The sequence below is a fragment of the Geotrypetes seraphini genome, chromosome 2 (assembly GCF_902459505.1).
Source record: "Geotrypetes seraphini chromosome 2, aGeoSer1.1, whole genome shotgun sequence".
Lineage (NCBI taxonomy): Eukaryota > Metazoa > Chordata > Amphibia > Gymnophiona > Dermophiidae > Geotrypetes > Geotrypetes seraphini.
Genome location: NC_047085.1, coordinates 528,872,002 through 528,886,189, shown reverse-complemented (window position 1 = coordinate 528,886,189; position 14,188 = coordinate 528,872,002). Strand labels below are relative to the sequence as shown.

General features: G+C 46.4%; 1 protein-coding gene across 4 annotated transcripts in view; it reads left to right on the top strand.

The window, feature by feature from the left end:
• Nucleotides 1-14,188, top strand: part of SMARCD3 (SWI/SNF related, matrix associated, actin dependent regulator of chromatin, subfamily d, member 3) — a 212,371-nt gene that overhangs the window by 122,059 nt on the left and 76,124 nt on the right. For all 4 annotated transcript variants that reach the window (XM_033932758.1, XM_033932759.1, XM_033932755.1 and 1 more), the window contains exons 5-6: nt 1,010-1,132; nt 10,918-11,013. In XM_033932758.1, coding sequence (XP_033788649.1) covers nt 1,010-1,132; nt 10,918-11,013 — 219 coding nt within the window. The remainder of the gene's footprint in view (nt 1-1,009; nt 1,133-10,917; nt 11,014-14,188) is intronic.

The following is a 14,188-nucleotide window of genomic DNA, read 5'->3' as shown; positions in this document are numbered from 1 at the left end:
TAATTTCGCAATAACAGCACCCACCCTATGGAACTCTCTCCCCCAATATATTCGCGATGAACTACAACTACCAAAATTTAAGGTCAATCTTAAAACTTTCCTTTTTCAAGATGCATACGATAAATTCTAATCTTAAAATAAAAAGTTTTTTTTTTTTTTTTTTTTTTTAGAGCAGTCCACCTTCTTTTTTTTTTTTTTTTTATTATACCCCCACCCCTTATGTGTCATCCCCTTTTCCCTCTATATCCTTTTTTTCTTCTATAATTATGTAACTTTTTCCCACCTCCCCATTTTTCCTCACTTTCCAGTTTGTCTGTAAATGTCATACGTGTTCACTCTATCTACCCTTTTCACTCTTTTATTTCTCTCTATTCTATATTAAATTCTTTTTATTTAATTATTATATTATTGTAAACCGGTCAGATATTCATTTTATGATCGGGTTATTAAAAACTAATAAACTTGGAAACTTGGAAACCTTCCCTCTCTCTGTACATTTTTCCAGTATGGTGTGTACCCATAAGACATTGACTTTCCTCTCTGTGTACATTTTTCCAGTTTGGTGTGTACCCATAAGACACTGACCTTCCCTCCCTCTGTACATTTTTCCAGTATGGTGTGTACCCATAAGACATTGACTATTGATAATTCCTCTCTGAGTATATTTTTCTGATCTGATGTGTACTGTAAAACAGTGACCATTGATAACTCCTCACTGAGTAGATTTTCCCAGTCTGATGTTTACCCATAAGACATTAACCACTGATAATTCCTCTCTGTGTACAATTTTCCAATGTGCTGTGTACCCATAAGACATTGACTATTAATAATTCCTATCTGAGTATATTTTTCTGATCTGATGTGTACCTGTAAGACAGTGACCTTTGATAATTCCTCTCTGTGTACATTTTTCCAGTCTGGTGTGTACTGTAAGAGAAGCATGACGATTGTGCAGATGGACATCTCTTTTCAGCAGCTTATAATTCTGGATTTTATCTATATCCCACAGCAAAAAAGAAAACTCAGACTTTATATATCGAATACATTCAATCCTGCTAAGCCCGATGCTGACGATTCTGATGGCAGCATTGCATCATGGGAACTCCGTGTGGAAGGAAAGCTTCTAGATGATGTATGTCATAGCTCTTGTTATAATTCTTTTTTAACTTAAAACACTTTGTGCTAATGCTCTAAAAGTTTTGAAAATGTGAGACTCAAAAGAATCAGGAATAATTTCTAAGATGAAATAAAGCAGAACAGATCATTTTTGCTTAAAATACTGACATACTGTCTTTCTTTCAAAAATGTTTGATCAAATGTTATTTCTCTGAACCTTTATCAGGGGAGAATGTGTTCTATAAGTGTTGGCTTAGATTAGATTATAATTCTGACTGAAATGCTCAGGAAATGTGGACAAATGCAAAGTGATGCCCATTGGGAAGAATAATCCAAATCATAGTTACCGAATGCTAGTGTCCACCTTGGGGGCCTGCGCTCAAGAAAAAGATTTGGGTGTTATCATGAACAATACGCTGAAACCTTCCATCCAATGTGCGGCAGCAGCCAAAAAAGCAAACAAAATGCTAGGAATTATTAGAAAAGGGATGGTAGGGGGTCACGTGACGCTAGCGCGCTGAACGGACGCGAGTAGATCGAGCTCCGCTCCTTCCCCCAGAAAACGCCGCACAACTTGCTGACAGCCGGCACGTACCGAGCTGAATTTATCTCTCTCCACCCCGGACTCTCTCCTGCTTCCGTGTGGGCGCTCAGAGACGCGCTGAACAGCCGCGACCGGCCGGCATGCCGATACGGACCCCGAGGCCTGGAAAAGAGAGGTCAGTCCAGCCAGAAAAAATGGCGGCCCCCAGCCCGATCTCGGCAGCAGCGTCCCAGCACGAGGCAGACATGCAAGTCTCAGTCTGCCATCTTTCTAAACTGCTGGATGAAAAGCTGTCTAAACTGCATGCTGTGCTGGAAGAAGTAAAAGACAGCATTGCAGGCCACGCTGCGCGTATCCAGCAGGCTGAGGAGCGAATCTCGGCTCAAGAAGATCGGGCGGACACGGCGGATGGGCGACTGGCGGCCTTGGAAAATAAAATCCAGCAGCTGGATGATCGGGCTGAGGAGGCTGAAAACCGCAGCCGTCGAAATAACTTAAGGCTCATAGGGGTGCCGGAGTCGGTCCGGGACACTGAGCTAGGAGATCTGGTGGCCACGTGGTTGCCTCAAGCCCTGGGACTCACGGCTTCCCTGGGCCCGGTGCATGTGGAAAGGGTACACCGCATAGGAGCGCCGCGTACCGAGGGGGCCAGACCACGTCCTGTTATAGCTCGATTTCTCAACTATGCGATTAAGGCCCGGATCTTGGAGGCATTTCGACGAGCCCGCTCCCTGGATTACAACGGCACCAAGCTTCTGCTCTTTCAGGACTTTTCCGTCCGGCTCTCAGAGAAACGAAGGGCTTTGGCGCCCTACTGCACGCAGCTCCATGCCAGAGGGATTAAATTCACCCTTCAATATCCTGCTAAGGTGCGCATCCAAACCAACACCGGCGTGGTCCTGATGGATACTCCAGCAGCGCTTCGTTCATACCTGGAGGGACTGCCGGCCCCTTGAGGGATCTGAGGCCGGTGCGGGCCATGATTGACGTATCGTTTCGCCCACCAGGGAGGAAGCGGGCTTTCTCTCTGCTGTCGGGGCAGGGATGGTATCCTTTGGTCGGGGCCCGTAGAGAGATGGAAGCTGGCGGCCTCTGGACCGAGGCTCCTCGACTTACACATCCCATGGCTATATTCCTTCCACCTGTACCCGCTGATCCCCTTCTGGGGGATCCGGGTCCGTTTCATCGTGCAGGGGGCACGACTTTCTTCCTCTGCAGCCTGCTGTGAAGACTCGGGATGGACGTTCTGTTTATAGCCACATTTGAAGAGCGTTTTGTTTACTCTTGTTGTTCTTGTGCTGACTATATAGATATCATGCTGCACTTTGTTTTCTGGGGAGGGGGTGCGGGACATTGGTTCTACACTGGTTCCGGGATGGGTAGAGCGATGGAAGGTGGGTTAGTTCGGAGGGGGGGGTGGCTGGAAAGTGGGAGGGTGGGGGGGAGTGTATCGGGGGGGGGGTATGATTGGGGATGTATGTGTGGAGTCTCGAGAGCGCGGGTAGTTATGTATTTCTTTCATTTGCTAACATATGATCCCTTTGCTGCTGAACGGGGGGAGGGCCTTGCTGGGGGGCTCTTCTACCTCTGTCACTATCAGACTGTCTTTTCTGCTCCTATCGTTTCAGGTCGGGTGGACAATGGTTAATCTAAAATTTTCATCCCTTAATGCGGATGGGATCCACTCCCCGGTCAAACGGAAAAAAATACTTTCCTGGTTCCGCATCTCACAAGAGACCCATCTCACAAATGTAGAACACGAGAAACTTAGGAGGGATTGGGTGGGTGAGGTGTACTACTCTTCTTACAACACTCGTCAGAGGGGGGTAGCCATATTGGTCCATAAACAACTCCCGTTTCAATTGCATAAGGTTATCCAGGATAAAGAGGGCCGATATGTCATAGTGCTGGGAGAGCTCTGGGGACGGCAATACTTATTTTGTAATGTATATGCCCCTAACATATATAATCACTGTTTCTTCTCGGGGTTGATGTCGCGGCTGACACAGTACCCGGGTTACCAAATCCTCATGGGGGGCGACTTTAACATAACAGCGGATCCTTCCCAAGATTGTGCGCCAGCTAAACGCCTCCCTAAGGACTACATGGGTAAAGGAGTTAACTTTTTGACCACGCAGTTAGGTCTATTAGATATTTGGCGCCTCTTCCACCCCACGGAGCGTACCTATACGTTTTATTCCAATCCTCACAATCTTTACACTCGTCTTGACTACTTCTTGCTCTCTCCCACGCTGCTGCCCATTGTTTGTGCTGTGGAGATAGAAGACGTTCCTCTTTCCGACCACTCCCCAGTGACGCTCTCTCTTCAAATTACAGCTGACCCTTCGGATCGGACGTGGCGTTTCCCGGGACACCTCTTTAAAGATCTTGGTTTTCGTAGATACCTTAGGGAAAAATGGCTGGACTACCACAATACCAATTCTGATCCTGACATTGATCCTGGGTTGTTCTGGGAGGCTTCCAAGGCAGTGTTACGGGGTTTCGTTATCGCGTATGTCGCGGGGAGGAAAAAGAAATTGGAAGCGGAACTATTGTTGCTGTCGGGCGAGTTCCAACAGCTGCGGAGGCGCCACCAGGGGACTCTGCAGGAGGCTGATCGTATCCGCATACGTACACTTAGACAGCAGATAGACACGATTCTCTCGAGGCGAGCGGAGAGGGATCTGTATTTTCGTCGTTATAATTTACATCGGTGGGGGGGAAGAGCTGGGAGGCTGATGGCGCGTTTGGTCCGCCCCTATCGTAAGCGACAAGTCATCACCGCTATTACCGACACGCAGGGTAACACTCATACGACTGAAGCACATATACATCATCAATTTGTATCGTATTACAAAAATCTGTATGCTGAGCGGCCCTCGACGGACGTGGACAGAGACCGCTTTTTCGGTGATATTGTACTTCCCCGGCTCCAACCGAATCAAGTTCAGGCTCTGAATGCTCCCATATCTCGGCTTGAGGTGGAATTGGGTATTAAAGATCTTAAATTGACTAAATCACCCGGGCCGGATGGTTACGGACCGGAATACTACAAGATTCTGTCTGATGTTATATCTGACCCTCTTGCGGCTGCTTTTAATTCATTGCACTCCCAAAAAGGTGTGGATCGCTACAATCTGGCACATGTAGTTTTGTTACCCAAACCAGGTAAGGACCCGTCCCAGGTGGGCTCTTATAGGCCCATATCGCTACTTAATCAGGATGCAAAATTGCTGGCTGCGTTACTTGCTAAACGCCTAAACGTCTATCTCCACCTCCTTATCCATGAAGATCAGGTGGGCTTCGTGCCTGGCAGATATGCCTCCATGAATCTCACGAGAGCTTTGATGGCCATTTACTCTCGTAGAGGGGGAAATAACCAGGCAGCTATAGTGAGCCTCGATATGGAGAAGGCGTTTGATAGCATATCTTGGTCATACCTTTTTTGGGTTATGGAGCACTATGGATTGGAAGGTATGTTTGTGGACTGGGTGCGTGGTCTTTATTTTTCGCCTCAGGCTAAGCTTTTTATTAATGGACAACTTACTTCCGCTTTCCCGCTTGCACGAGGTACTCGCCAGGGATGCCCTCTGTCCCCGCTACTTTTTCTTCTGGCTATTGAACCCTTAGCAGTTAAAATTCGATCTCATCCTTCTCTTCTCGGTATTAAGGTTGGAGCCAGGGAAAGTCGAATCAATCTATTTGCGGACGATATTCTGTTGGAAAATGCACCATCACACCTACCGGAAGCTCTTTCTCTTGTTCAAGATTTTGGGAATGTCTCGGGCCTTAGGGTTAATTGTGCCAAATCGGAACTCCTGCCTCTGGCTTCTCATAGACATGAGCAATGGCATGACGCTTTACCGATTCTGCCGGTTCGGAAACCCATGCGATACCTTGGCGTTTATTTGAGCACCCAATCTCATCTTCTTTATCAATACAATATTCTCCATCATATTGAGGCTATCCGTGCTCTATGCGAGAAGTGGAAGGATTTACCCCTCTCCCTATGGGGCCGCACGGCGTTGTTCAAAATGGTGCTCCTGCCGAAGCTTTTATATCCGCTTCAAACGATTCCGCTTTGGATCCTGAACAAGGATGTCCAAGTCTTTAGGTCTATTCTTCTTTCTTTCCTGTGGCGCAAAAGACGGGCTCGCATCAGTTTTGCTACCTTATCCCTAGACTCTGGGCAAGGAGGAATAAATCTCCCTGATATCCGCAGATACAACGTTGCTTCCCTAATGCGCTTTATCCATGAAGGTATCTCTGGCCACTATAGGTATTCACCATCGGGATGGATTCAGGCGTGGTGCGCTCCTCACTCCTTTGTATCTTTATTGCATTTCCCCCCCCGGTCTCTCCCGGGGATGGACTCCTGATTCCATCTCCTGAACCCGCTACGCCGGGCGTGGTGGTGGTGGCGGAGGGAGCAGGGGCGGACTCCACGGGCTTCTCCTTTCTTGCCCCTGGTGGGTAACATAGACTTCCTCCCGGGGATGGGCACCACGGGGTTTCAATTGTGGGAATCCCGGGGCTGTGTCAGCTTGCGACATCTCTCTGATGAAACATTGGGGACTTTCCCCGCGTTTTTAACCCTCCAGACCCGATGGGATCTCCCGGCTTCGCATTTCTGGGCCTACTTGCAAGTCAGACATTATTATTTTTCCCTTACTCGACAGTGGGGAGAGACCTGGGCACTGGGAAAATTGGACTATTACCTGGCACTCTTACCTTCTCAGACAAATACTTTATCCACTTGGTACAGGCTGCTCAAAAATGCGCTCCCCCCCACTTATCTGCCTAGGATTGTGGCCCAGTGGTCTCGAGATTTAGCTCTTGATTACACCGAGACTCAATTTGTGGAACTTTTTACTAACCTTATTCAATTCACGGGATCAATGGACCTTAGGGAAATGCAATTTAAGATATTACATCGGACTTACATCTCTAGGGCCCGGGGACATACCATGGGTTTATGGGATGATGACATTTGCTCTCATTGTAAGAGAGTGAGGGGCACCCTACTGCACATGTTTTTGGAGTGCCCTCATGCAGCCCTCTGGCTCCAGGTTCTCCCTTTTCTTGAGGGCCTCATCGGCCGGACCATTCCCCGGTCTTATGGCCTCTTATTGTTGGGTGACATGGAGGATGTATCCGCCGCAGGCTTTACCAAGCCGTATCAGAAGTTTTTGTACACTGCACTCTTAATGGTGAAGAAGCTGTTGCTTTTACATTGGGTGGGGCCTGAGTCCGCATCCTTCACTCAATGGCTCCACCGCATGCGGGAGCTCGCTGCTTTTGAAGTCCAATCCCATGCGGCATCTACTGGACGTGATAGGGTAGTATATGTTTCCCTGTGGAGAACATTTCAAGTTGCGGCTGACTCCACCACTCCCAGAGCCCTGCCTTAAATATGGTACGGACGACCCCTTGATTGGGGCCTGCTTTGGCCCACTTGCCCGCGACTCTCGAGATCGGTTGATTGTGGTATGTATGCGAAGTGCTAGGCGGATGGCTGTTGTGAAATGTGTGGATTGTTTGTGCTGGATAGTTATGGCTGTTGGATGGATGGGTGAGTGAGGGGTGCGGGGTTTCTAATAATGACAAAAATGTTTTTGCAGTCTTTGTTATCCTGAGGAGGGCCCTCTCGGGGGCGCCTTTGAGACTCATTGTGGCGAGACTCCTCCTTTTCATTCCTTCGATTGTTTGTTCATTCATGACGGCTGTTATGAACACACCTTTTCTGCTATGAAGCTTCTGTATTTCCTATTGTTTTACTATGTTGTTATACCTGTTATGTGGTCGTCTGCCAGACCACGGATGTGTGTTTTTGACTGCTTTTACAATAAAAATTATATATAAAAAAAAAGAAAAGGGATGGTAAACAAGACTAAGAATGTTATCATGCTTCTGTATCCACCTCACCTTGAGTATTGCGTCCAGTTCTGGTCTCATCTCAAAAAAGATATAGCGGCACTAGAAAATGTTCAAAGAAGAGTGACCAAGATGATAGTAACATAGTAGATGACGGCAAATAAAGACCCAAATGGTCCATCTAGTCTGCCCAACCTGATTCAATTTAAATTTTATTTCTTCTTCTTAGCTATTTCTGGGCAAGAATCCAAAGCTCTGCCTGGTACTGTGCTTAGGTTTAGGAATGGAACTCCTTTCGTATGAGGAAAGACTAAAAAGGTTAGGGTTCTTTAGCTTGGAAAAGAAACAGATGAGAGGAGATACGATTGAAGTCTACAAAATCCTGAGTGGAGCAGAACAGCTACAAGTGGATCAATTTTTCACTTCGCCAAAAATTACAAAGACTAGGGAACACTCGATGAAGTTACAGGGAAATACATTTAAAACCAATAGGACGAAATTTTTTTTTCATTCAGAGGATACAGTAGTTAAGCTTTGGAACACATTGCCAGAGGATGTGGTAAGAGCAGTTAATATAGTTGGTTTTTAAAAAATGTTTGGAGTAACCTTAAGATCCTATATAGCTTTCCACGTCTTCCATTATGTAAGATTGCATTGATGACTTTGAGAACCTTTTCTTCCATTATGTAAGATTGTATTGACGACTTTGAACTGATTGTCCAGCGCTTCTTGTTGTAAACCGCCTCGAACTTTCATGGCTTTGATGGTATATAAGAATAAAATTATTATTATTAAAAATTATTATAGTCTGTTATTGAGAGAGACATGGGGTAAGCCACTGCTTGCCCTGGATCAGTAGCATGGAATATAAGAACATAAGAATCGCCTCTGCTGAGTCAGACCACAGGTCCATCATGCCCAGCAGTCCGCTCCCGCGGCATGACCTGTACGTGATCTATTACTCTAAAGCATTTGTACTGTACAGTACCCTCTAATTATACCATTCAATCCCCTTTTCCTTCATGAATTTGTCCAGTCCCATTTTGAAACCCAAAATCGTACTCTGCTTTACTACCTCCTCTGGAAGTGCATTCCAGGTGTCCACCACCCTCTGAGTGAAGAAGAACTTCCTGGCATTTGTTCTGAATCTGTCTCCCTTCAGTTTTCCGAATGCCCTCTAGTTTTTGTTGCCTCTGCCAGTCTGAAGAATCTATCCCTCTCTACCTTCTCTATACCTTTCATGATCTTGTAAGTTTCTATCATATCCCCTCTAAGCCTCCGCTTCTCCAGGGAAAAGAACCCCAGCCTGTCCAGTCTCTTAGCATACGAAAGGTTCTCCATGCCCTTTATCATTTTTGTTGCTCTTCTCTGGACCCTCTCTAGTATCGCCATATCCTTCTTAAGGTACGGCGACCAGTATTGAACGCAGTACTCCAGATGCGGTCACCCTATACAGGAGGAGGATAACCTCCTCACTTCTGGTAGCGATACCTTTCTTGATAATGCCCAACATTCTGTTCGCCTTTTTCGAGGCTGCGGCACATTGTGCCGCCGGTTTCATTGTTTTATCCACCATAACCCCCAAGTCCCTTTCTAGGTTGCCCTCCCCCAATGATTTCCCCCCCATCGTGTAATTGTACATCGGGTTTCCTTTCCCCATGTGCATGACTTTACATTTCTCCACATTGAAGCTCATCTGCCATTTATTAGCCCACTCACTCAGTTTGTTCAGGTCCCTTTGGGGTTCTCTACATTCCTCAACTGTGCTAACCTTACCGGAGAGTTTTGTGTCGTCCGCAAATTTTATAATTTTGCACTTCGTCCCTGCTTCCAGGTCATTAATAAATATATTGAACAGGAGCGGTCCCAGCACTGACCCCTGCGAGATGCCACTCGTGACCCCTTTCCAATCAGAATAGTGACCTTTCACTCCTACCCTCTGTTTCCTGTTCGCCAGCCAGTTTCTGATCCATCTGTGTATGTCCCCTTCCACTCCGTGGTTCCACAGTTTCCTTAGTAGGTGCTCGTGAGGCACCTTGTCGAAGGCTTTCTGGAAGTCCAGGTACACTACATCTATGGGGTCACCTTTGTCCAACTGTTTGCTTATCCCCTCAAAGAAGTACAGTAGGTTCATCTGGCATGATCTACCATTACAGAAACCATGCTGGCTTGTTCTCATCAGCTTATTTTTTTCTATATGCTCATTGATACTGTCCTTGATTAATGATTCGGCCATCTTCCCCGGAACTGAGGTTAAGCTGACCGGTCTATAATTCCCTGGGTCGCCTCTGGATCCTTTCTTGAAGATGGGTGTAACATTCGCTATCCTCCAGTCCTCCGGGACCACCCCTGTTTTCAAGGATAGGTTGCAAATCCGCTGTAGTAACTCAGCTATTTCGTCTCTAAGCTCTTTTAGTATTCTCGGGTGGATTCCGTCTGGGCCCGGAGATTTGTCAGTTTTTAGTCTATCTATCTGCTTGAGTACGTCCTCGAGGCTTATCTCCGTGCACAATAATTTTTCCTTTTGGCCCCCCTTGAAGAATTTTTTGGGTTCCGGCACGTTGGATGTGTCCTCTTTTGTGAATGCTGATGAGAAGAACATGTTTAATATGTCCGCCACCGCCTTTTCCTCCTTTACCACTCCCTTCCTGTCTCCCTCATCCAGGGGTCCCACCTCCTCCCTCGCCGGTTGTTTTCCTTTCATATAACGAAAGAATGGTTTGAAATTCCGTGCCTCCTTGGCAAGTCCCTCTTCATACTCTTTTTTCGCTGTTCTGACCATGCGGTGACATTCTTTTTGATGCTTCCTGTGCTCTTTCCAATGTTCCTCGGTTTTGTCCTTTTTCCACGTCCTGAAGGATTTTTTCTTGTCACCTATCACCTTCTTAACTTCATTGGTTAACCATGCTGGGTCTCTCACTTGGTTCTTTCTGCACCCCTTTCTAAACCTGGATATATGCAGGTTTTGCGCTTCGTTTACCGTGTCCTTGAATAGGGTCCAGGCTTGCTCCACTGTCTGCCTTCCTGTGGCTGTTCCTGAGTTTTCTCTTTACCATTTGTCTCATGGCATCATAGTTCCCTTTCTTGAAGTTGAACATTGTTGCAATGGTTCTCCTCCCCTTTGGCCTACCTATTTGGGTTTTTGCCAGGTACTAGTGACCTGGATTGGCCGCCTTAAAGAAGGGCTACTGGGCTAGATGGACTATTGGTCTGACCCAGTAAGACGATTCTTATGTTCAGATGTATTTTGCTTGAGGCTGTGTTATGCTGATTTTTATCCGTTTTGGATTTAAAGCAGAATATAAATGTTTTAAATAATTAAAAATACAATTGACAAATCTAACAATAAAATGTAATAAATGTTGAAATGTTTTCTTTTACAGCCCAGTAAACTAAAGAGGAAGTTTTCTTCATTCTTTAAAAGTTTGGTTATTGAGCTGGACAAAGATCTCTATGGGCCAGACAACCACCTGGTTGAGGTAAGAGAACATTTTGGGCCTGATTCTGGAAAAGGCTTCTGCTGTGGTGAATCAGAAGTAGGCCCGTGTCCAGAATCGCATCCATTTTCTTTCACAGATGCCTTAAATGTAGGCCAAGCCAGCATTTCACAGGCCTACATTTAAGGTGTCTGACTCGTGCCTATGAGAAGCACCTAAGTGCATCTTTGGACACCTAAGGCCACTTCAGCGTAAACCACGCCTACACTGGCCTTAGGCGTCCCTAGACGTGTCCATACGCATGTGAATGCCTACAATGTAGGCATCCTTTGCCCCAACAATGTTTTTTAAACGTATGTCCCAATTGGTCCGTTAGACGTCAGTAGGACGCCTTCCGCCTCCTAAAATCAGGACGCTGTTTTTAGAATCGGGTCCTTCTTGCCTAGAAAGAAGAGAGGGGATCAAAGTTCAGGAACCAAAGACTGGGTGGGAAGAGGAGGTGATGTGAGGGTTGCAGTATCACCTTGACCAGCAGGGGTCAGCCCAGGACAGAGATGTTTTTATTTATTTATTTTGATTTCTGTCCCGTTGTCCCCCAGGAGCTCAAGTTTGACATACATAATTTCTGTACAAGTTTACGATACAAGTTTTTATCCTAACTTGATATATACAAGGGTCTAATATTAATATGCATAGAGGGCATAATTTAAAAAAATGTCTAAGTCCCCTTTTGGCCTAAGGCCCTAGGCGCCCAAAGTAGGCAGCATGGAAATATCCATTCGCAAAAAAAAACGTCCAAAATGTGTATTTTTAGAATGTCCTACCTGTACGTTCAGGAGTTTAATCACCCAGACTGCCACTAACGGGCTTTTCGTCAGACACTGCAAAGGTTGCTCAACCTCAAAGCAGTGGTTCCAGTGCCTCCTCGGGAGTTTCACACTGGCAGGTATTCCATTTATTTTGTGGTGCCCAAGAAAGAGGGGTCTTTTTGGCCCATTTTGGATCTAAAATTTGTCAACGGTGCTGCGGGTTCTGTCTTTTTGCATGGAAACCCTGAGATATGTCATTCTGGCGGTCCAGCCTGGGGAATGTCTGACTTCTCTCGATTTGATGGAGGCCTACCTGCATGTTCCGATTTGGGCCTCCCACCAGCATTTCCTTTGCTTTGCGATTTTGGCAAAGCACTATCAGTGCTGTGCACATCCTTTTGGTCTTGCCACGGCTCCGTGGACTTTCACCAAGATAATGGTTGATTCGAGCAAAGTCCTATCAGGAGAGCTCCCGGGTTACGGCTCGGGTTGTGGAGTTTCTGCAGTCCCTGGGATGGGTGGTCAACTTGTCCAAAAGCCGGTTGACTCCGTCTCAGCGCCTGGAGTACCTCAGCGTTCTCTTCGATACCCAGCTTGAGAAGAGTATTGCTCCCAGAGGCCCAAGTGTACAAGTTGCATTCACAGATTCGCTTTCCGATGGATTGTCGGTGTCCTCAGGTGCAGGATTTTCTACAGATCTTGGGGTCGATGGTGGCCTCCCTGGACATGGTCAGGTGGACTCGGGCTCACATGCGCCCCCTTCAGTATGCTCTTCTCCGGCGATGGTCAGCTCAGACCCACGATCTGGACTCTCCCGTTCTTCAGAGGTTGATTTGTTGCAGCCTCTGCTGGTGGCTACAATCTGGTGCAGGGGGTAAGTCTGGATCAGCCTCAGTTGGATCAGCCTCAGTGGACAGTGCTTCTCATGGATGCCAGTCTCCTTGGTTGGGGAGCTTATTGTGTCGGTCACTCAGCTCAGGGTAGCCGGTTTACGGAGGAGACGTCCTAGTCAAAAATTGTTTTGGAGACCAGAGTCATTCGGTTGGCATTACTAGGGTTCCAGATGTTGCTGCCGGGCAAGTTGGTTCAAGGGAATAAACAGGCAGATAGACAAGGGTGACCCGGTTGACATTCTGTATCTGGATTTTCAGAAGGCATTCGACAAGGTTCTGCATGAACTTCTGAAAATTGAGAGCCATGGAATAGAGGGTGAAATACTCATGTGGATTAAAAACTAGCTAGCGGATAGGAAACAGAGAGTGGGGGTAAATGGACAATACTCGGACTGGAAGAACGTCACCAGTGTGGTGCCGCAGGGCTCGGTGCTTGAACCTGTGCTCTTCAACAAATGGTACAACTTTTTTCCCTTTCCTCTCTTACTGCCCTCACACTCCAGTACGTCAAGTCTTTGTCATTTATGTTTAACTTAGACATTTTTTTGCACAAACTACTATATTTAATTCTTTTTTTAATTTTATTGTTAACCGGCCAGACAATTGTTTGATGGTCGGGATATTAAAAATCAATAAACTTGGAAACTTGGAAACTTGAGGTGATCAAATTTGCAGACAATACGAAGTTATTCAGAGTAGTGAAGATGCAGTGGGATTGTGAAGATCTGCAACACGACATAACCACGCTCGAGAAATGGGCAGCGACATGGCAAATGAGGTTCAACGTTGATAAGTGTAAGGTAATGAATGTCGGTATAAAAAAATCCCATACACGAATACAAGATGTCCGGGGCGGTACTTGGAGAGACCTCCCTAGGAAAGAGACTTGGGAGTACTGGTCAACAAGTCGATGAAGCCATCTGCGCAATGCACGGCAGTGGCAAAAAGGGCAAACAAAATGCTGGGAATGATTAAGGGGATCACAAACAGATCGGAGAAGGTTATCATGCCGCAATACCGGGCCATGGTACGCCCTCACCTGGAATACTGCGTCCAGCACTGGTTACCATACATGAAGAAGAACATGGTACTACTCGAAAAGGTCCAGAGAAGAGCGACTAAAATGGTTAAGGGGTTGGAGGAGTTGCTGTACAGTGAGAGATTGGAGAAACTGGGCCTCTTCTCCCTTGAAAAGAGGAGACTGAGAGGGGACATTATTGAAACATTCAAAATAATGAAGGGAATAGACTTAGTAGATAAGGACAGGTTGTTTACCCTTTCCAAGGTAGGGAGAACGAGAGGGCACTCTCTAAAGTTAAAAGGGGATAGATTCCGTACAAACATAAGGAAGTTCTTCTTCACCCAGAGAGTGGTAGAGAAATGGAATGCTCTTCCAGAGTCTGTTATAAGGGAAAACACCCTCCAGGGATTCAAGACAAGGTTGGACAAGTTCCTGCTGAACCAGAACGAATGCAGGTAGGGCTGGTCTCGGTTAGGGCACTGTTTTTTGACCTG